Source organism: Sceloporus occidentalis, unplaced genomic scaffold (genome assembly GCF_023333645.1).
Source record: "Sceloporus occidentalis isolate IW3139 unplaced genomic scaffold, rSceOcc1.0.p SCAF_5, whole genome shotgun sequence".
NCBI lineage: Eukaryota > Metazoa > Chordata > Lepidosauria > Squamata > Phrynosomatidae > Sceloporus > Sceloporus occidentalis.
Window position 1 is genome coordinate 33,940,971 of NW_028316985.1, and position 22,703 is coordinate 33,963,673.

At 42.7% G+C, this 22,703-nt stretch overlaps 1 protein-coding gene across 1 annotated transcript; it reads left to right on the forward strand.

Annotated features, from left to right (window-relative positions):
* The first annotated feature begins 8,638 nt into the window (after positions 1 to 8,638).
* On the forward strand, positions 8,639 to 20,556 carry LOC149311898 (galectin-1-like). The gene is made up of 4 exons (XM_089528131.1): positions 8,639 to 8,727; positions 11,409 to 11,488; positions 19,306 to 19,477; positions 20,325 to 20,556. Exons 1-4 carry the CDS (start codon positions 8,722 to 8,724, stop codon positions 20,469 to 20,471), a joined length of 405 nt encoding a protein of 134 aa, XP_089384257.1. The 5' UTR covers positions 8,639 to 8,721; the 3' UTR covers positions 20,472 to 20,556.
* The last annotated feature ends 2,147 nt before the right edge of the window (positions 20,557 to 22,703 follow it).

A 22,703-nucleotide genomic window follows, 5' to 3' on the forward strand; every position in this document is an offset into this window, starting at 1 on the left:
TCAAGGAATGGGTGAAGGTAACACATTACTTTTAGCTATGCAAAAAATGCAGTCTTGGCCACTGCTGAAACCTGGGCATCCAGCGTCAGAGTTGAATCCAGAACACCCAAGCTGTGAGCCTGAGATTTCAGGGGGATTGTAATTCTATCCAGCACAAACAGAATTCCTGTTCCCTGATCTCCTTTTTGACTGACCAGAAGCACTTCTGTCTTGTCTGGATTAAGTTTCAGTTTATTTGACCTCATCCAGTCCTTTCAGTGGTTCAGTACTAAGACAGCTTCATTGGAAATCAGATGAAAAGGAGAGGCAGAGTTAGGAATTATCAGCATATTGGTGACACTGAAGTCCAAAACTCTGGATGACCTCTTGCATTGGTTTCACATACATGTTAAACAGCATGGGGGACAAAGCAGAACCCTTAGGGATCCCACAAGTCAGGGCATCAGCCTGGATTCCCCCAGTGCCACTTTCGAAGTTCCATCTCAGTGTACCGTCAGCAAGCAGGACTGACCCAAGATGTTATACTGCCTCAGATCCAAAACAAGATGTTGCCTTCCTCTGTTCCATATTATATGCCAACTAGCTCAGCAGTTGTATCTTATTTCATCACTGGTGATGGGACAATGATCAAGCAGCCCATGGTGTAAAGAGAGGAACATCTCATCATGGAATAATTGGGTGAGATAATCCTCTCTTGCTTGGACCATGAACCTCCAGGCGCACAGCTTCCTCCACCAGATTGGAAGTCAGCAGACTACTCAGCTCACATCGTGGTCCCCAGGATCTGCTGCCTGAGGTACATAATAAAGACTCATTTGGAAGACCTCAGGTCACAAGTTGCCAAGATCAGCCAGCAACCTGGTGACCTAAAAGCATTTGTCAGGGAGTAATACCAGACCTGCTCAGCTGTACAATGTAGCGAAGGTTGTTGGCTTCTGTATCAGTGGAACTGAGCTGTTTTTGGATTTATCCAACTTAGACATGTTTCTAATATGTAACTGGACACATTTTGTGCAGTAGGATAAACAAAATGTGCAGCAGGAAAGAGGCAATTGGCTTTGGGGCAATAGGTTTTAATTCACACCAAGTTTTTTTTTTCTTAAAACAAATAAATGGAGGAAAGGTTAAAGAAATAAAAAAATAAAATTTACAGTATACCCTTGATATCCACTGAGGTTTGATTTCAGGACCCCCTCCCCCTGCGGATACCAAAATCCATGGAGGTCTTCAAGCAGAGGCTGGATGGCCATCTGTTGGGGATGCTTTGATTGAGAGTTCCTGCATGGCAGGGGATTGGACTGGATGGCCCTTGCAGTCTCTTCCAACTCTACGATTCTATGATTCTATAAGTCTATGATGCTCAAGTCCCATTGTATACAGTGGCATAGTAAAATGGTGTCCCTCATATAAAATGGCAAAATCAAGGTTTGCTTTCTGGAATTTTTAAAATATATATATTTTCAAGCCATGGATGTATCAGAACCAATGAATTCTTATCCCAATACACAGTCAATCAGTTTTAGTGAAGTGAGAACAAAAGACTTTTATTGCAGACATCAGAAACAGAAGCCATCAGTAACAACTTTAAGTCAGTTCTAAAGATTAAAGAAAATCCCCAGGAATACATCCATGCTGTGAAATGTTGTTACTACCAAACAAAATAACACAAACATCTGCAAGCCTTTGAGTGCTCCAGAGCTCTTATGAGCTGAGGTGCAACAAAAAGTAAGGAACAAGGGAAGGAGATATCAGCCAGTCTTAGGATAAGTTGCATTATCATCCTACCCACCCCACAACTATTTCAATTTACTACTTTTAAAAAACCCATTTGGACAATATATCTGAAAGTGGACTCTAAGCAAAGGTCAGCTTGCAGTCATGGTAGAGATGAGCCTCAGCCTGTTATAATTCCCCCATATCTAGATCCTAACAGAAAGGCCTTTTCCAGAATGTCTTCAACTAAAGTGCACCATTTAGCAGGGGTGCTCTTTATTGCTAGTTTTATTTGGCATTGTGCTCTTTGGATTAACTTTGAGGATTAAAGAAATGTTCATGGGATAAAATCAAAGCTCACTAAACATATGGTGTCTGAGGGGTTTCCCCCCCCCCCCATTATCAGCAGATGAGCCATTAGAATACCCTAAGAAATTTGTGCTTAAGCTGATGGAATGGGTTCTGAAATCTGGCTACATTCCACGCTGTGCAAATAGAGGGGGTTTGGAATAATGCCACACGAAGAAAGTATCCTACAAAGCCAACTCTCAATAGCAGCAGGAGTTCAAATGGAAGCCCATGGTTTAAATAAATAAATAAATCAGTACATAGGCATGCTAAGGAATCAGCTATTACATCATGAAACAATTCAGAGAAGGTTATTGGTTCAAAGACTATCATGATAAACGAAACTGAAAAACAACATACTAATTTTATATAATAGATGCACTGAAGGAAAATTAATGCAGTTAAACTAAGGTGGTTCTCTGTTTCACTTAGAGAACAGCCCTAGGCAATAGTACAACAACATAAGCCCTGTTTGAATCTAGTGGAGCTTGATTGGAGAAATGTGTCTGGCTGGGCTGGGGAACCTATAGCTCTCTGGATATGGCTGCATCCTTGCTGTCATCAACCTTAGTCACTGTTGCTAATGGTCAGAGACAATTGGAGATAACTGGAGATAAAATATGACCATATCTTGAGAACCACAAGTTCTCCATCCTTGCTGGAACTTTACAGCTTTAAAGCCTAGCCACTGTTTAAATATTTCTGAGTTCCATGGTCATATTTAGGCTTGTTTGACACTACCAGAATATATCTATGCTAGAGGGCAAAAGCTGCTCAATTTTTCCTAATAATGGCAATAGGATGGTGAAGGGGATGTACTTTCTTAGCCAGGCAGTGGCCTTGAAGAGGCAGAGCTGTGACCAGATGCTGTCCAGCTGCTGTTGCACACCTGGGAGACAGGTGCACAATAGCAGCTACAAAACAGTTCCACACTTTGCTCTTCACTGTCTGGTTGCAAAGAGATCAATCAGGGGTTAGCTCACCTTCCTTTTAGCTCTGGTCTAGTTTCAGCCTTGCCTACTGCTTGCATGCAGGCCTAAAGACTGAAAGAGTATTCAAAATACTCTAAACATGGTGGAAAAATGGATTTCTTGAGTGATGGGAAGCCCTGACAAGGAGGATCCTACATAGGTGCAAAGCTTTGTAGTTTCTTTTTGGGGGGATGGGGGGTGGGGGTAGGGGGTGTTGTTGTTGTGAGCCTCCAAGTATTTTTTTAACTTGTGTTGACCCTAAGTTGAAGCCATCATAGGGTTTTCTTGGCAAGTTTCTTCAGAAGGAGTTTGCCATTACCATCCTCTGAGGCTGAGAGCATGTGACTTGCCCAAGATCATCCAGTGGATTTTTATGCTGGAACAGGGAATCAAACCCTGAATCTTCAGAGTTGTAGTTCAGTGCTCAAAGCACTACACCATGCTGGCTCAGATTATTTTGCACAGAAAACACCATTTTTCCCCCGCTCAAAAAACCAAGTGCAGTTCTTTTGCACAGGATAAAGCCTGGACTGCAAATAGTCCCAGAAGGCAAAAATGATGCAATTTCCAATGGCTTTCTCTCAGTTGTGGTTGTGTTATTAATTCTTGCTTGTGAGAACAAAATTGATAAAGATGCAATTCTTAGTAGGGGGGAAAAGATTGTCCTCCCGCAGAGTTTGAGGGTGAGGACTTATTGGCCATACCGATTAGAACGTTCTAGGATTTGCAATCAAAAGCAGTGCTTCTCCCAATATGTTATGCCCTTCTCTGAACTATACCATTAAGGTATAGAATGACCATATCTAGCTACAGGGCTAATACAAAATGTGAGCCATTGCTGTTTTTTCCCTAAGCATGTACTGTAGTAGCTAACATGGCTGAGGAAGGAGGAGAAAGAGAGAGAAAGAGCAGTTTGTTCTGAAGTTTTGGAAAGAGTTCAGCATTTCTTGTGATGTATATTAAAAAAAAATGAACTTAAACGCCACGCAAACCCACAAACCACAAGAGCAGACATGTGTCCTGCAGCCAATTTTTTTTTCTGCTCTACAGATTTGATTATACAGAGCAATGCTGCTTCTGCAGAAAGTAACATCTTCCTTTCCTCCCCCTCTTCCCCCGGAAAAAAGTGCTTTTCCTCTGTAGTGAGTCATAATTTGGCCAAATAACCCAAATATGGGTACATGCCAAGATGCAAAGAATATACTTAAAGAACCTATCTCAGGAAGGCCTCTGCCCCTGCATTTGTAACAAGCTTTTCTGGTGAATTTGGAAAAGTGGGTTTGGAAATTTGACCACAAACTGGAAAGAGTATCCCAACCTGCCTTGTGCCACCTGCCTTCCCTTTAGGCAGTGTTGTGCCATAACTGAATCATCATCAAGTCACTTAAGTGCAGGAACAAATTAACCACAAGGATCAACAGAGACCCCATGACTACACCCCAACAACAGCAGGAACACCTACCTACAAAACACTTCCATACTTTGTTCTTCAGTGCTTTGCAGCAGAATTAGCATGATTTCATTCTTTCTCTTGTATTTGTCCTTGGTTCTTCTTTAGTTCTGAGACTTTGTTTTTCTCTCCCCACAAAAGAGCATTGACAAATAATAAGTTGTATATCAAAAGCTGTATATTCCTTTGTACATTTTAATGTATGAATTGACTAATGCATGTTTTTATTTTCCCATTTTTAGCTGTTTGCCTTGTTCAAATCCATTCATGGTTTTGTTTGTAAATTTTATATTTCCAAAATGCACCAGGGGATTCACAAATGTGGTGCATCAGAAGCAAGCGGTGATTTGTCTTGTACTGTCTCAGGTGGCATAAAAGGGATATTTTATTGAGAGTTTCAGACCCAGTGAGGTTCTTTTCCATTCTTGTGATGCATACAGTAGTCTCACAGCAACAATGCTTTTTTTTTCTCTGTGTGTTGCTGGCATAGTTCCCATTTGCAGGCAAAGATAACTCCAACTCAACAGGTATTCTATACTATCAGGCACTGGTCTTCAGTTGTAGTGGAGTGAAAAAAATGCCAGAATTCAGTATCCAGACTGAATATAGTCAGCCCTCTGCATCTGTGCATTTAGCATCCATGAATTCAACCATTCACAGCTTTTAATTTTTTTATTTAAATCCAAAAAGCAAGCCTTGATTTTGCCGTTTTATATAACACCATTTTACTATGCCATATATATCATGGGACATGAGCATCCACAGATTTTGGTATCCGTGGGGACTCCTGGAACCAAACCCCAGTGGATACTAAGGGGCCACTGTATTCTCTGCCATAACATTTGAGAAGACTCCATCTGTTAAGGAACATCAGACATATATCATTATCTGGCAGGGTGAGTATAATCCAAGTGAAGATAACCACATTGAGGTTGGTTCCCTTGGCATTCTCAGGAATAAGCACTGTTCTCGCAACATGAAATGAAGGCAGTACTTTCATTTCTGATGGCCAATGTGTATCACGTCAGTGGTGCACTCTGAGTTTTAGTCCAGACTTTAAAGGAGACACCCAAAGTACTAAAGCTAATGCCCCCAAATACATTCAGCACCATGGATACTTCCTTTAAAATCCAAAGTGGATTCATTCCTGACTTAAAAGCCTCCAGCCACCTTACTTCTTCCAGACTTCTGAAGAGTTATGGTAGAGACTACTGATTATTACTAAGGCTGCATCTGCATTGCAGAAATAATGCACTTTGACCCAGCATTAACTGCCATTGCTCAATGCTATGGAATTCTGGGATTTATAGTTTGGTATGGCATCAGAGCTCTGACAGAGAAGGCTAAATAGCTCACAAAACTACAAATCCCAAAATTCCATAGCATTGAGCTGTGGAAGTTAAAGCAGTGTCAAACTGCTTTATTTCTGCAATGCAGACAAGGGCTAAGTTTGTACTTAGCAGTCTACCACGCTTGCCAGTCAACTGTAGCTATGTGGCGGCAGGACATTTCTCCAAGGAAAATGAGCTTTGGCCATTTTGCTGGCATGTATTCAGTTTGAAATGCTCATCCTGAAATATTTATGGTGGGGTCTGCTACTTATTAGAAGGTTTTGCTACTCTGGTTTGCTTGGCATCTATCTAGTTAACTCCGGTGAGGCTGATTGTGAGGCTCATCAATCTGCGTGAGGGTGAGACATGGAGCTTTGGTGTGGCATGAAATAGCTGCTCCAGATGAACTGATTTGGAGTATACATGGGTGTGATCAGTGGCTGTGTATGTGGCATGAGAAGCAGCTCTCAGTGGTTGCATTTCAAATCAGAGTAGAAGAGGCCATGGAGAGCCTGGGACAAGTGCCCTAAGCAGTGAGGTTGTGGCAGATTTAGAAGGGCAGGCACTCATCCACATTACTTCTCACAGAAAAAAAGGTATGTGGAATCCTTTGCCCAAGGCACTGGACATATTCTGAAGAGTCTGATTTATTCTACAACCTTCAAAGTACAACCTGATGCAAACTTGACAGACCCTTTTTGGAAGGTGAGGGTTTAGATGGTCATTGGGAAGAATGAGGGCTTAAAAGCTGTTGTTTTGAACCACTTTTGATGATATCGGGATGAAAAATCACACACATACTTATTTTTAAAAAATTGGGAGAGCTTTGGAATCTCCACAAGGCTGTAGGAAGCAAAATATAGGTGGGAGTACATACTCTCTGCAGGTCACATTTTCGCCGTCCTGATTTTGCTGATTCATCTATCTGCTTTCTTCATCTTGGGATTTAGTCCAGCTACAGCTCTAACAGTTGCATATTTGGCCTGATTTTCCACCCTCCTTCTCATATCTGTTTTCTTAAATAAAAAATAAATACACACACATATACACACACATATATATCTTGCCTATGGAAAAGTTCTGGGAAACTCAAAAACTCACATACCTTAGTGCTATTTTGTCTGGACCTAGTAAAGGTATTAGCCAACTCTGGATTATGATTAGTACGTAGAGAGATCCTGTAACACCTTTAATACTAATTGAAAGAAAGAAATTAGCAGCATGAGTTTTTGTAGACTTCAGTCTACTTCTTCTGATGCATTTGAGGAAGTAGACTGAAGCCTACGAAAGCTCATGCTGCCAATTTCTTTCTTTCAGTTAGTCTCAAAAGTGCTACAAGATCTCTCTACGTACTGATTCTACATACTAACATGGCTATATCTCTGGATTATGATTTTATTCATGGGCCAACGCAGCTATTCATGGGATTTTTTTTGTTCCCTTACCCAGAAAAAAATCAGTAGAACCTCCCTCTCACTGCAGTCATTGCATTATGGTTCCACTTTAACTCCCATGGTTCCATCCTGTAGAATCCCAGGATTTACAGTTTGGGGAGGGATACTTAGAATTCTCAGCAGAAGTTCCTCAGTTGGCACCACTGCAGAGGGTGCGGGTTGCATCAGGTGACACCCCCCGAAGAGGGGTGTCACCCAGTCAGGCCTTCCCCCTATGTTGTCCTGTCCTTCTCCTCCCAAGAAGAAGGACGGGGTGGCCCAACAGAGACCAAGCACACTTCCTCTCTGCCATCCCATCCTTCTTCTGCTGAGGAGAAGGACAGGGCGGCCTGACAGAGGCCGAGTATGCAGTCCCCAGAAGCCTTGCTCCCTGCAGTGGGTGATACCAGGGTCAGAGATGCCCTCAGCTCCTCTAATGCCTCACCAAACTAAAAAACCCAGGATTCCATAGGTTGAATCCATGAAATATTAATTGTGGGATCCTCTACTTATTTTGGGTTTTGCTACTCTGGTTTGCTTAGTATCTGTCTAGTAAAATCTGGTGGGGGTGACTGTGAGGCTCATGATCCTGCATGCTGGTTAAAGTGAAGTCCTAATACTATAATTATAAAATGTGTAAGGATCCAGAGAGAGGTAGTTCCTCCTTCTCCTCACTCTTTTCATGGTGCATTCACTTGGAGATGGCAAAAGAATAAGCAGCGACATTATGGAATAAGAGCAACCAGACCAGAATGCTGTAGGGACTGGATGGGCTGGCTTCATAGTTCAAAATAGTAACTTTTCCAGGCTCTGGCAGTGGCTCTTCTCTTTGATTATGGGTTTTGGCAGATGCCCAACAATGTCAAAGCTTTCATTGGATGCCCATTATGGATTTGAAGACACACTTGTTAGATAAATTGCTTTCTCTGTTTGAAGAATCCTATGGAGACCATGGTTTCAATCAGTTGCTGGAGAACACATCCAAGTGCAGCAGTTCTGGCTGTCCCCCCTCCCTTCCTTTTATGAAAGCCATTTCCCAAGTTTCATGGCATCTTCTTGGCTTGGATACATCTACATTTATTGCTCCAGGCTTTCTCAACAAAGGGGCCTCAGATTACGCCTCCCAACTGTCATCCACAGTTTAATTTTTTAAACTACTCTTGGACAATCAAGCCCTCTCATTGTTAAACTATTTTCCACTGGCTTCGTCATTGCCACAAGGAGCTGGATGGGCTCTTTCCAGCAATGGTCTGAAGGCAGGACCAAAGGCTGGCTTCAGCATCAAGGAAGCTACCCTCTGCCACCCCTTCCCACCCACCCACCACCTAATGCTGCTTTTTGATTGGTTGATGGGCTATGTCATTCTTCAGCTGGAGAGCTATATAAAGGCCAGGGAGTGGCAGCTTAGTTCTCCACATCTGTCTGCAGAACCAGATCTGTGCATTATCTGCAGTAAAGAACAGCTTCAACTCATCATGTCTGTGAGTTTACGAGCAAAGGCAACAGGTTTGGGTGTTTGAGAATAGAGAGCCTGGCTGGCTGTGGCCCCTGGGGCAGACTTTCAGATGCAAAAATAATAGCACATTTTAGAAGGAGATGATTGTGCAATTGAGCTTAGTGCAGAGTGCATGATTTATCACTGGACTGACAGTTCAGTACTGTAATGGGGTCTTGTTGGTTGTAAAGTTAAAGGCATTGCATGTTTCTGTTGTAAGTTCCAGCCCACCACTGGTATGTATGTTTTGGGGGGTGGGTGGGTTTGCATACCAGCAAAGTTTATATGATTATCTCTTTTTCTGAGAAAAAAAAATATTTATATGTATGTATTAGAGGGTAGACTTCTGCTTAAGTTTGTTTCAGCTGTAATTACAGTTGGTCCTCTTTATCCACTGGTGTTTTTTTAATTCAAGGATTCAAGTATCCATGGCTTGAAAATATTTTTTAAAAGTGTAAATTCCAAATCGCAAAACTTGATTTTCCATTTGATATAAGGGACACCATTTTGCTATGTCATTGTATTTAATGGGATTTGTGCATCCACTGATTTTGTTATTCTTGAGAGGTCCTGGAACCAAACCCAGCAGATAACAAGGACCCACTGTACCTTTACTCAGATCTTGGGGAAATTATGTTTGTGGGGATTACAACCTGGCTGGAGATTCTGAGAGTTGCCATTCCCCCCAACAGTATTTTTTTTCTAAATTCATCTTTTCTCCCAGCACTCCTTTTCTAAATCTTCTCCTACCCACACAACCAGGAAAGAAAGCCAAAACAGCTTCTGGAGGCATCTCATAATATCATGGTTTGAAACTTGCCTAAAGCCCAGAGCAATCATAAATCCCTAGATCTGAAGCAAGTGAAGACATCTGTTGAGTGTGAGCAATGAGATGTTCAAAGTGCTGTGGCAACTGGGTGTGGCTCAGAAACATGGCATGCGCCAGCGTTGCTGTTGGATCCAGCTTTTTCCTCCTTCTTGGAAAAAGTCATGTTAATTATTACTTTCCCTCCCTTATGGGAAAAGAAAGTTCTGAAACTCAGACAAGCCCCCCTAACTTCTTTTTATTGGTTTTCCCCCTAAAACAGGAAGCAGATGAATCTTTTCTCTCTATGGCAGGGGGAGAGGTCTCACTTTAAAAAGAATATAATTCCAATTTCTATATGTTTCTTTTCCCCATATAACATGTCTTGCAAATCTTAATCAGCAGAACAAAGAAAGAGATTTTTGTACCCATTTTGCAGATTGGAGAACTGAGGTCACGAGTGGCTTGCCCATCATGAGCCACACTGAAGCATCGAGAATCAATGCGGCAGATGTCTGAATTGATGTTTTCCATTAAGACTTTGTTTTGGGTGGGAGGTGGGCGTGAGAGAAGTTGGCAATGTTTTGCCACTGAGGCATTCACAAGTTTAAAGTAAATTTATGTCTCAGTTGCAAGAAGCAATCTTGACTGTGGCTCAGAAGCCTACCTTTAGACCCATGAGCCAAGCCTCAGCTCCCTTCTTGGAGTTTGGCTGTTAAGCCTACAGACACTGTCTCTGAGCCAAAGATTGGGAAATGTTCCTTTTGGACTACAGCTCCCTAAATCCCCCAGCCAACATGTCCACTGGAGAATTCTGGGAGTTTTGTCTAAGGAAATATAAATTTCCCAAGCTCTGCTCTGAACTAGCAGTCCTTCCAAGTGAGTAAAACAAATACCCTTGGTTCTGGCATCCCTTGGATCACTGCAGGAGGTTTTGGCAATGGGATGGGAGAAAAGATGTACTAAATTCCATCCCTTCATCTACTCAAAGAGAACATTCCCTACTTTTCCCAGTGTCACCATCCCCTGTTACAAAATGGCTTTGAGACTGCAGGGGTAGGGACTTTGATTTTCTGAATGGCAGAACGGGGAGTTTAGAAGCCCTAGGCTGCCCTCGGGTTTGTTGCCTCTTCACATACAGGAAGAAATAAACCCTCCTTGCCATCTGCTGTTTCTAAAGAGAGCCGGGACAGCTGGAAAAAGCAGAAGTGGCAATGCATAAGCAAGGTGGCACTCAGCCATGGTGGCTGTTTGCTGCAATGCCAGTGGGCAGGGGCGTCACAGGAATGTGTGATGGGGGCAGGCCACACTGGGTGACATCCCAGAGGTGGGGTGACACCCTGTTATGCCCTCCTCCCACTTCAGTGCAGGAGGCACAAACGTGCCCTTCCCAAGTGACACCCTCCACACCGGGTAACACCCTAGCTAGTGATGCCATTGCCAATGGAGTGGTGAATCTACTCTCTATTTCAGTCTGAAGTGTAAATGAGGTATCTGAGGTGCTGAATCTAGTTTGGGATAGGTCTCTGAATCTTGGACAATTTGAAAACCCAGGGCAGATCCACTGCCCAACTGAGATGAATCAAAGCCACTGGTGAAGGAGGCTGGGAATCTGGTCTAACAACATCTGGCAGGCCACATGTTCTCCATTCTTGTTTAAATATTAGCCCACTCTGAAGCTTGGGGATTCAATGTGACTAATGCACATATTTTGGTTTGTCTCCATGGTTAATTAAGTGGCTTATGCTTTTATTAGAACAAGAGGTGAACTATTCAAAGACTATCCATAGTATGAGACCCCAGTTTCCTGTTGCTTAGCAAAAGGGTACAAACAGTAACTTCTCTCTGGATTCTTTGTCTAGGGAATTGTTTGCACCAGCCTCCGTATTGCACCAGGCCAGCGCATTTCTGTAAAAGGTGACGTTCCATCAGGAGCCAAGAGGTAGGTTTTGATCTCATGGGAGAAATTATCATTGGCCATATCTAGAATCTTTTACACAGCAATCTTACACTGATTTCATCAGTTTAAATTGTATCATTACTTCCTCCAAAACAGAGTTTTGGAACATATGTGTCAGTACTAACACGCTAGCATTAAATCTCTAAAGGAGTTTCATTTAATAATAATAATATGTTTTGTTTATATACCGCTATTCCAAAGATCATAGCGGTGAACAGCAAGTAAGCTAATTAGCAAGTAAGCTAATTTGCCCCCAACAGTCTGGGTACTCATTTTAGCGACCTCGGAAGGATGCAAGCCTGAGTCGAGCTTGGGCCCTTTTGCTGGTCTTGAACTCGCAACCTTGCAGTTTTGAGTAAATGGCTGCAGTACAGGCATTTAACCACTGCGCCACCAGGGCTCCTTTGTTAGTGTTAAAACATTAAGGGAGAAATCTGAAAAGTCGAATGTGTTAATTCACTAGTTAATTCATGTGTTAATTAGATTGAATTGTTAAATTTTAAGAATTAATAAATTGACCAGTAATGAATCACAAATAGAAAATAATGAAATTTGCTTTTAATGATTAAAATAATGAATTTTAACTTTGTCACCTAATAACAAATTAGGGCAACAATTTATCTTTATTTATTTTTTAATTTTTTCCAAGCTCTTCTCCAAAGGGTACTGGGAAGTGGTATGTGATCATAGAAAATTCCCAGGAATGCCTGTTGAAGTAATGGAAGCCTGTAGTTATGTCCTTGGTGGTATAGGGATGGGATTTATAGGTACAACCAGGGTTCAAATCCCTGCTTGGCCATGGAAACCTTGGGAAAGTCACATGCTCTCAGCCACAAAAAAACCTTGATAGGATTGCCTTAGGGTTGGCATAAATCGGAAACGAAGACACATAAGAAGAAGAACAGTTCCTATCAAACTAAAGAGAAGAACCTCAGTTTTTAACTTCCTCCCTTGCAGAATAAGGGCTTAATGACTACAGCTTGGATACGTGGCTTTGGGGGCTTCAGCATCCTAGATCCTCCAACCAACATGAATATTGGAGGGTTCTGGGTTTTGGAGTCCAAAATAACTTTTCCAGTCTTTGTTAATGACCACCCACAGAAGCATTTTCCAGTGAATCATGTCCAAAACACAGACTAGCTAATGACCTCCCTCCTCCCTCCTTACTCTGTTCCTCCTGCCAAGAGAATAAGCAGAACCAGCTGTTGAATGCAGAGGTTCTTCTCCCTCAGTCTCCTCTTGTAATGTCTTTTTCCTCTGAATACAGTAAACTGATTCCTATTTGGTACAATGCCAGGAAGAATAAGCAGAATTAGATGAGAATAGCACACTCCAGCTCTTTCTTCTGGCTATGAGATTTCCTCTTTTCATTCTTTCCACAATCCTAGTTGCTGTCTGTTTGAGCCAAATAAACCAGCCATCCTCTATCCATTAAATGGGGAGTCTAGATGATTCAGGGCCCCATTCATCACAAACCCTGGGGTATACATGTCTTAATATGGAGTTTAAAAAAAACCTCCCTGTTTGCTCCAGATCTTCCTTGAAGATCTTCATTGAAGATGCAGAGCCTCCATTCCAGCACCAGGCATATGCGTCCCGCCTGGCATGTCCACCACTGCTGCAGGTCACTCACTCTGAGGTTAGAATAAGGCATCCAGCCATGTGATCGAGGCTGGACATCTCATTCCAGCATCAGAGAATTCCTGACATTGGAACAGAGCACGAGGTAATGGGGAAGGTTGGGCATCTCTGGGGTTAGGATACTCCAGGCTGCTCCCAGACTACCCTGGCCAAAACAGACAGGACCCTAGATTTATAAGGCCTGTAATAAAATGGTGCAGTTGCTCCAAAGTCAGCCTTTCCCCCCAAACTGCCAGCCTCCAGATGGGTTGGATCACTCCCAGCCAGTCTGAACTTGTTGGAAAAGGCTGTAGCAGTTAACTAGAAGCACAGAAGTTTGCCTCTCTTTATAGGGACGTTATCAGACAAGAGAAATTGGAAGTATAATCCAATGGCAATCCAAACGCAATCATGGGATTTAACATTATTGCGTGATAGACTACCACATGCAATTTCAGGCAACGGGAAGTCAGTCCGAATGCAATCATGGGGTTTACGTTATTGTGTGAGAGGTGATCGCACGCAATTTCGGACAATGGCAAGCTATTTTCGGGCAATGGGAAGTCAGTTCGAATGCAATTTGAATTCACATAAGTTCGCTGAACTAGCGAATTCACATGAATGCGTTCTGGCCCCACTTTCTTTTCATTCGAAATTAAGAGAAATTCCTCCCATGTGATAAACTCCTAGGTGGAGCTTTCATTCAGTTGTACCCTTAAGGTCAAACTAGGTATCGTTTAATTGTTTCAGTACAGGATTGTTGGGGAAATGGAGATTTTCTTTACAAAGCAAGAGAGAAGAACAGAGCAAACAAGTTTTACTTCCCCTCCATAAACCCCACCCTCAACAGTCCTGAGGTTATTCAGAGTGGGGGGGGGGAGGGTAGGATTTGGTGACTGCTATTTATATCATCCAAAACTTGCATGATAATTGCACTGATGTAATTATCACCATGTCATGTCTCTGTCTTACTCTCAATTTATGCCTGCACATGTCGGAAGCACCAGATTTAATCCCTGGCTGTCACCTCTGGATACAATGGGTCACAGTTAGCAGTTAACTTGAAGCTGCTTCCAATCATAACTCAATAAACCAATGGTCTGACTTTGTTGAAGACATCTTTGTAGGTTCATAACCAAGTCCAAACTCAGGTATCTGTCTAGCTTCTATAGAAACAGAACAGGCTTTTCCAGCCTGGTTTAGAGATCCCATCAACTGGGTAGTGTGGCCAGTAGTTGGGGGATAATTTCAAAACATCTGGAAGGCTGCAGCTTGGGGAAATCAAGTTGAAATCAAGGATGTTGGACTACATATACCTCTGAAATTCTTCAGATTTTCCCAACTTGGTGCTCTCCAGAAGAACTAGACTACAGCACCCATCATACTATTCAAGGCAGTGGGAGTTATTGTTCAAAATCTATGGAGGGCACTAGGTGAGGAAGGCTTATTGTGCTGTTTCTAGATCTCATTGTCTAATGCAGAGAAAGTAGGGCTGGGAAGAAGAGGAACTACCTTGATGCCCAATTTTGGGAGGGAGGGGAGTGTTTGTTTAGGAAGAGAGCCAGAGACAAAAGCCTGATGGTGCTTTTTATAACTTCTGCTCAGAACCATCTTGAAGGGTTCTCCCCAAATGCCCATCTCGCACGGTTGCTATATCACTTCTTTGATGCTGCCTCATTAAAATGTAACAGTACCTCTTTGCACGTTACCCCTTTGTTATCTGGGAAGAAAACTCAGATAAATGGAAGAATTCGCATTTATCACCACCACCACCACCACCCCAACACAATCTCAATCAGTTTGGGGACAGCTGGGAATTGGAATCAAACCAGCTGTGGTTTCATCCTGTAGCCTAGGGGAAAAAAGAAAGTAAAAAGACATGCATTATTACGGGCACACTATAAATAGATTACATCCCTTACCTACTCACCCATTTATCCAAACCTGTGTAGAATAATTTGCCAAATGAAGTGACATGCCATGCAACTGAAAATGGGAGCTGCAGCCCCTCAAATTTTTTGCTAAAGAAAATATTTTAGACTAGAATCCTGCAGGTGGTTTTGTTTTTATATGCCATCATATCAGCTTGGACTTTTTACAACCCTATTCATGAGAGGCTTCCAACAGACTGCCTTATTTACAGCCCTGCTCAAGTCTTACACACTCAGATCTTACAGTTCATAGAATCTTGGGAGTTTATCAAACGAGAGGAATTCTCTTAAATTAGAATTAAAAGAAAGTGGGGCCAAAACACATTCACTTGCTAGTTTTGTGCAATTACATGAATACACATTGCATTCAAACTGGCTCCCTACTGCCCGAAAATAGCATGCCATTGCCCGAATTTGCATGTGGCAGTGTATCACGCAATAACATGAAACCACATGATTGCATTCAGACTGACTTCCCATTGCCCGAATTTGTGTGTAGTGGGTTATCACGCAATAATGTTAAACCCCATGATTGTGTTCAGATTGCCATCGGATTATACTTCCAATTCCCCTTGTCTGATAAACTCCATAGAATAATAGAGTTGGAAGAGACCAAAAGGGCCATCCCGTCCAACCAATCAAAGCATCCCCGACAGATGTCCATCCAGCCTCTTTTTAAAGACCTCCAAAGAAGGAGATGCCACCACTCTCCAAGGGAGTGTGTTCCACTGTTGAACAGCTCTTACTGTTAAGAAGTTCCTCCTAATATTGAGGTGGAATCTCTTTCCCTCTAGTTTGTATCCCTTGTTCCGTGTTCTAGTCTCTGGAGCAGCAGAAAACAAGCTTACTCCATCCTCAATGTGACACCCCTTATAGAGGGCTATCATATCACCCCATTAACCGTCTCTTCTCCCGGCTAAAAATACCCAGTTCCCTTTCTTCATAAGGCATGTTTTCCAGACCCTTCACCATTTTGGTGGCCCTCCTTTGGACACGCTCCAGTTTGTCAACATAATTTTTGAATTGTGGTGCCCAGAACTGGACACAGTATTCCAGGTGAGGCCTGACCAAAGCAGAATAGAGTGGCACTATTACTTCCAGTGATCTAGACACTATTCTTCTATTGATGCAGACTAAAATCGCATCAGCCTTTTTAGCTGCTGCATCACACTGTTGGCTAATGTTCAACTTGTGGTCTACTAGAACTCCTAGATCCCTTTCACACATAGTCTCATTAAACTAGGTTCCCCCCATCCTGTATCTATGCATTTCATTTTTTCCACCCTAAGTGCAGTGTCAAAATTAATTTTTTAGCTTTGGCCCAGCTTTTTAATCTATTCAGGTCTTCTTGAAATTTGACCCTGTCCTCTGGGGTATTAGCTACTCCTCCTAATTTGATGTCATCTGCACATTTGATAAACATGCCCTCTACTTTTTTGTCCGAGTCATTAAGAAAGATGTTGAATAGCACTGGGCCCAGGACAGAACGCTGTGACACTCCACCGGTCACTTCTTTCCAGGATGAAGAGGAACCATTGCTGTGTACCCTTTGGGTTTGGCTGGTCAACTAATTACAAATCCATGTAACCAATTACAAATCCATATGTAATGCAGTCTTCCCCTTTCCTACTGCCTCCCACTCTAACAGAATTATCATATTTTGTTATAAATAAATAAGTCATATAGTCTCACAACATGCCAAAAGGATAACATCATCATTTTGGCTTCTAGTGGGAGTAGATGGAGTGTATTGATGTAACCTCCAGTTACACCGCCATAAGTATTTTTAAGGCTGTTGTGGAGGGAAGTATCATGAACCTTCTTGTGCAACATGTTTACCCCTGTTTGCCATATAAGAAGAACCAGAGGCTCCTATGAGCAACTCCAACCTCCTCTCCTGACTAGTTTGAGATGTCTACCTACCCTTGCACTCCCAGGACCAAAGAAATAGCTGCTGCCTTTGTCCAGGGATTGATGACTGCTTTTAATCCTCTCCAGGGTAAATAAGTGCAGACAGGTGGCTCCTGGGTACATCCGTACAGCCAACCTGTAGCTGGAGTGGGGATGCTTGCCCCCCACCCCACCCTGAGAACCAAGCTGCTTTTGTACAGCTGGGAAGGAGAATAAACCATTGCAACCTGGACCACCAGTGTAGATACACTGGCAGAAGGTTAAGCTCTGCCAGTATAACTACTGGATCTTGGCCTCAGGAACCAATAGCCCTCCTTATCCATAGATTCTTTATCCACAAATTAAAGCATCCACGGCTTGAAAATATTTTTTTAAAGTATAAATTCCAAATAGCAAACCTTGATTTTGCCATTTTATGTAAGGGACACCATTTTACGATGCCACTGTATTTAATGGGACTTGAGCTTCCATGGATTTTGGTATCCATAGAGGGTTCTGGAACCAAACTCCAGCAGATACAAAGGGCTCACTGTATTCAAAAGAAACAGATTTCAGGGTAAAACAAAACTCCCAGGAAATCCTGGCAGTGTAACAGAATTTTGCCACCTAGTGATGACTGGTAGGAATGGGAACTGTAGCCCAACAATACTGAAGGGCACTGGTTTGAGAGTGTGGGATAGAGAAGATGTGTCCCTTCAGTTGTTGTTGAATTGCAACACCGCCCCAGCAGATCTTACCAGCAGATCCAGTAGCAAGGACCAGCTAGAAGGCCACACATTTCCCCATTGCTGCTATACTAGAGAAGATCTGTGTTTAGGCAGGAAGGAGCCTAAAGAGATTTTGGCTCCTTCACTGGGAAAAGACATAATCTAAAGGAGCAGCATGCCCTAATTGTTCCCTTCTTGCTGATAACATCACGGAAGATTCCTCCAAGCCAGTCATTCCCAAAACCTCCTCAGTTTACCACCTACACAGTGGCGCCTATGAGCTGTTAGGGAGGGGGCCTCAAGGAGACTGGACGAGCAACCCTGAACTCCCTTGGGAAAAATAATTGAGAAGGAGAGCAATTGTGTAATTGGTTCAACTTGCCTCAAGCAGAGGAAGAGGAGGAGGTGGCTACAAAAAGTTATGGTGGATCATGTTCATGTGCAGCCTGTAACCTGCAACCAACTGTGGGAATCGGAGAAAGAGGGAGATCTCCCAATTGCCTACTTCTTTGCTGTGTGCCTCCAAGTTGTTTCCAACTTATGAAGACCCTAAGGCGCTTTACAGACCGCCCAAAAAGGGCGGCCTGCCAGCGCCGCTGGTTGCTGCATCCAGGAACCGCAGCAGGCAAACCGCACAATTCCCGGACACAACAAAAAAGAAGCTGCAAAATGCAACTTCTTCTTGAGGCATGGAAATGGCACCACAAGTCGCCAATGGTGCACTTGTGGCGTCATTTCTGCTGCACGACGTGCGAACGCTAGGCGTCCACGACGTCAAGATGGCAGCACCCATGTAGAATGGGCGCTGCCATCTTGTACGCGTTCGGCACATACTAGGGTTAGTGGCGTCCGGAAAGGACGCCCCTTTCTAACCCTAGTACATGCCGAGCACATACTTTTTGCCCGTCTGTAATGGGCCTAAGGTAAACCCTGAGAGTGAGAGCATGTGACTTGCCCAAGATCACCCAGTGAGTTTCATGGCTGCGCTGGGAATCGAACCCTGGTCTATAGTATCATAGTCCAACTCTCGAATTGCTATACCATGCTGGCTCTCACATTGCCTAAGAGCTGCTTTAGTTGTGATATAGCACCATACACGATTGATTTCTGGGGCTCCAAAAATCATTCAGCATCATTTGTCTAAGACAGAGCTGGGTTGCGCTGCATGTGGCAGTGGGAACAAACTTGCTTCAAGGTACAATGTTACGGTAAGACTACCAAGCCTCAGGGCCTGGACCCTCTTTTCCAGTCCTCAAAACAAGTTTGCAATTTATGGAGGGCACTAGGTGAGAAAGGCTTATTGTGCTGTTTCTAGATCTCATTGTCTAATGCAGTGAAAGTAGGGCTAGGATGACATCACTGCCTTGCTAAGTGTGTGCATATCAATTTCCTCATTATTAAAAAAATGTTTGATGTTTCATATTTGAATGACATCGTCTGTGCATCTGTTGATGCTCAATATATCATGCTTCCATGCTTGTTTAGTATTCAGTGTATTATGGTTGCTGTAAGCTCCTCAGGGAAACTTTTTTTTAGAAGTGTGAGATATTAGTGCCTTGAACTAACAAAAGCAAATAGTGTTGTTTTGTATCCCCGGTGCCTTGCATTAATGTTCTTCCCTTTATCTTAGTTTTGTAGTTAACCTGGGTAAAAGCAAAGATGACCTTATACTGCATTTCAACGCACGTTTTGATGCTCATGGAGACATAAGGACCATCGTCTGCAATTCCAAGTCCAAAGGAAAGTGGGGCACAGAACACAGGGAGACCAACTTTCCTTTCCAAGAGGGCAGCAGTGCTGAGGTGAGGCTTGGGACTGGTTGTCCATGACTAGTGGTTGGGTGGGAGGAAGGATTAGATATAGTAAGACATAGGTACAAAGCAACAAATTTGGAGGGTTGTATGTTATACAAAAGGGTGGCAGAAGTACAGTTGAGATCAATATTTTCTAATATGGCTCCTTTCTCCAGATGTGTCCACCTACAACTCAAACCATTCATAGTCACCATCATTGTGGAATTTGTAGTCCAACACATCTGGAGAACAGCAGATCTAAGACGGCTGGTGAAGATATTATAGAAATATCCCTTGCTAGATATTTTTCATTTGGTTTTCCCCGTCATGAAATTATGGACACAGAAACTCTTGTCAAATTATCAGTTTAGCAGGAGTATGCAGCTGTGCCCTTCCAGATGTTTTTGAACTGCATTTCCCATAATCCTTGCTATTTGCTGTACCGGCTAGGGCTGATGGTAGTTGTAGGCCAAAAGCATCTGCAGGGCCACAGTTGATCAACCTTACTAAATAGGCACATCTTCCATGGGCAGCCATAATTAATATCCTGTTGTCATATTTGTTCTAATTGACAGGAGAGAATACTAAAATAATTATAACCTGCCCACTCCATACACAAGCTTGCCATACACAGATTTAAGCTTCTGTGCATGGCAAGCCTGAGGACTTAAAATGGCGCATGTGCTGCACTGCACGCAAGAGTACACGACCATAGAAATCAATGAGACTTCAGGTCTCACGTTTTTGCCATACGTGGGGGGTGGGTCTGGCACAGATCCCCCATGTATACAAAGGGACCACTGTAAATGGATTATATCTTGTCTCCACCATCTCACACCCCTCTTTTTTTCTGCAGGTGTTCTTTGCTCATGACAAAAATGAGGTGACCATTACGCTGCCTGGTAACCATCAGTTCAAGGTCCCCAATGCCTCAGGCTCAGAAGGCATCGAATTTGCCTGTGTAGAAGGCGACATTGCATTCAAAGGCCTGTCCATTGCTTAACTGCCCCATCTCCTGGTCCTATCCCACTTACCTCTCCTGCTCAATAAGGCAGAAAAAAATAAATGCTATTCAATTCTGGTTTTAATTTGTGAAGTGTCCATTTGTTTCCAAAGTTATTTCTGCAGTCATAAGTCCATTGTAGGTGACTAAAACACACAAAAGACACATGGCTCTGACTGGTACAAACATGTGCAAGAAACATTTGGATTGATGTTTTATTTTCAACATGCCTACAAAATCAAAAGCTTCCCCACACCATCCAACTGTCCTGATTTGGCAGGAACAGTCACAATTAATCCTCTGGTGTCCCATTTCCTCAACTGCTTTTCAGATTTCCCAGTTTCTTTCTCATCCTCCCCAAACTTCCTTTTTCCTCATATTATTTCAGTTGCTACAAATTGAGTTCAAAGTGCAAAAGTAGTTTGCTCTCAGTTAACTCAGCAATGGGAAGAGGAGAGAAATCCTGACCTTCCTAGTAAGTTCTGGCTATAGCAAAAGACGGCAGCCTCTTCTAGCTTGTCTATTTTAATTAATAATTTTTGCCATCTTGACCACACTCTGACGTTGCTTGTCCACATGTGTCCTGGTTGTCATCTGTGAAATGTTGGAGGATATGCCTCCAAAAGTGGTGTTCAATTACATTGTGAAACAGAATAAAGGCAACAAATATGCAGTAAAGAGAGCAGCACAATAACACATCCTCTCCCCATGTTATTGTTTTCCTTTCTTTCTGTTAAAGAATTATATACTTACCTTTCACACTACCGAATTATACCATTTTGATACCATTTTAACTGCTATGGCTTCACAGAATCCTGGGATTTGTAGTTTGGTGAGGTACTAAGAATTCTCTGCTGCACTCATCTGAATTACAGCATTGGAGCTCCCTGGCAGAGAATTTCAAGTATCTCTGAAAACTGCAAATCTTGGATTCTATAGGATGAAGCCATAACAGTTAAAATAACACCAACATGCTGTAACTATATAGTGTGAAAGAGACTATAGGCCTGAAACTTGGCAAGCCCAGCCATGCCCGTATAAGGCAACACAGACCTCAATGACAAGCTGTTGTAAATATGTGGGAATAACAGCCTATTACTTCAACTCTGTTGCAGTAACACTTAGCAATTAGCATCTCTTTCTGGATCTCCCTGTTTGCACTTTGTGCATGAATGCCTCTGTATGGGGCTGCCATATCTCGCAAACTCTGAAATTTCAGAGCCAAAAGCTGACAAATTATGAGGTCACAGAAAGCTGGAGCATGATGATGAAATTAAACATGGCATCTTAAACATCAACCACAGTTTCACAGAATGTGCCCTTCAAATTCAAACCACCAGGTCTAGCAAAAGAGGGTATCTATCTATCTATCTATCTATCTATCTATCTATACACATATGTACACGCCCAAACACTTTTAAAGGCAGTGTTCTCATCCTGAGATTGAGATTCCTCCTGCTCCCCTCAAGGACTGGAGAAGAGATGTGATTACAGGGAATCCTAGTGGTGCATGTTGTTCCAAAAGAGGGAATTGGACAAACAGATAGTCAAGATGATATCCCATGATAGTATGAGAGGTCCACTGTTGATTCCCAAACAACAAGTATATTAAGGTCAGCATTAAGCATCATGGAATCCACAAAACCACAAATCTTCCTATTATTCAGAGTCTCCTTTGTTTTGTTTTTTTATATCAGCCACTATTATTAAGAGCCAGAGTGGTGTATTGGTTTGAGCATTGGACTAGGATGCTGAGAGATCAGAGTTTGAATCCCAACTCTGCCATGGAAAACCACTGGATAACCCCGTGCAAGTCACATACACTCCACCACAGAAGAAGGCAAGGGCAAACACCCTCTGAAAATATCTTGCCAAGAACCCCCTGTGATGTGTTCACCTTAGAGGTTGGGTGACCTTGGGCAAGTCACACTCTCCCATTCTCAGAGGACAGCAATGGCAAATCCCCTCTGAAGAAACTTGTCAAGAAAACCTTGTGGTCGGTTTGCCTTATGGCTGCCATAAGTCAGAAATGGCTTGAAGGCACACAACACACACACATGCTCACCTTGGGATCACTACAAGTCAGAAATTATTTGAAGGTACACAGAAATTATTTGAAGAAACACAACAGCTGTTACTAGCTGATGTAAAATTCACTGTAGCAAGAAGGATTTGCATTAAGACAGTCACAGAAACCTCCCCCACTTAGCACCTCCAGATGTATTGGACTAC

Coding starts and splice junctions, on each gene's coding strand:
- LOC149311898 (XM_089528131.1), top strand. Junction 11,489..19,305: donor GTTCCATCAGGAGCCAAGAG/GTAGGTTTTGAT, acceptor CCTTTATCTTAG/TTTTGTAGTTAACCTGGGTA. Junction 19,478..20,324: donor AAGAGGGCAGCAGTGCTGAG/GTGAGGCTTGGG, acceptor TTTTTTCTGCAG/GTGTTCTTTGCTCATGACAA.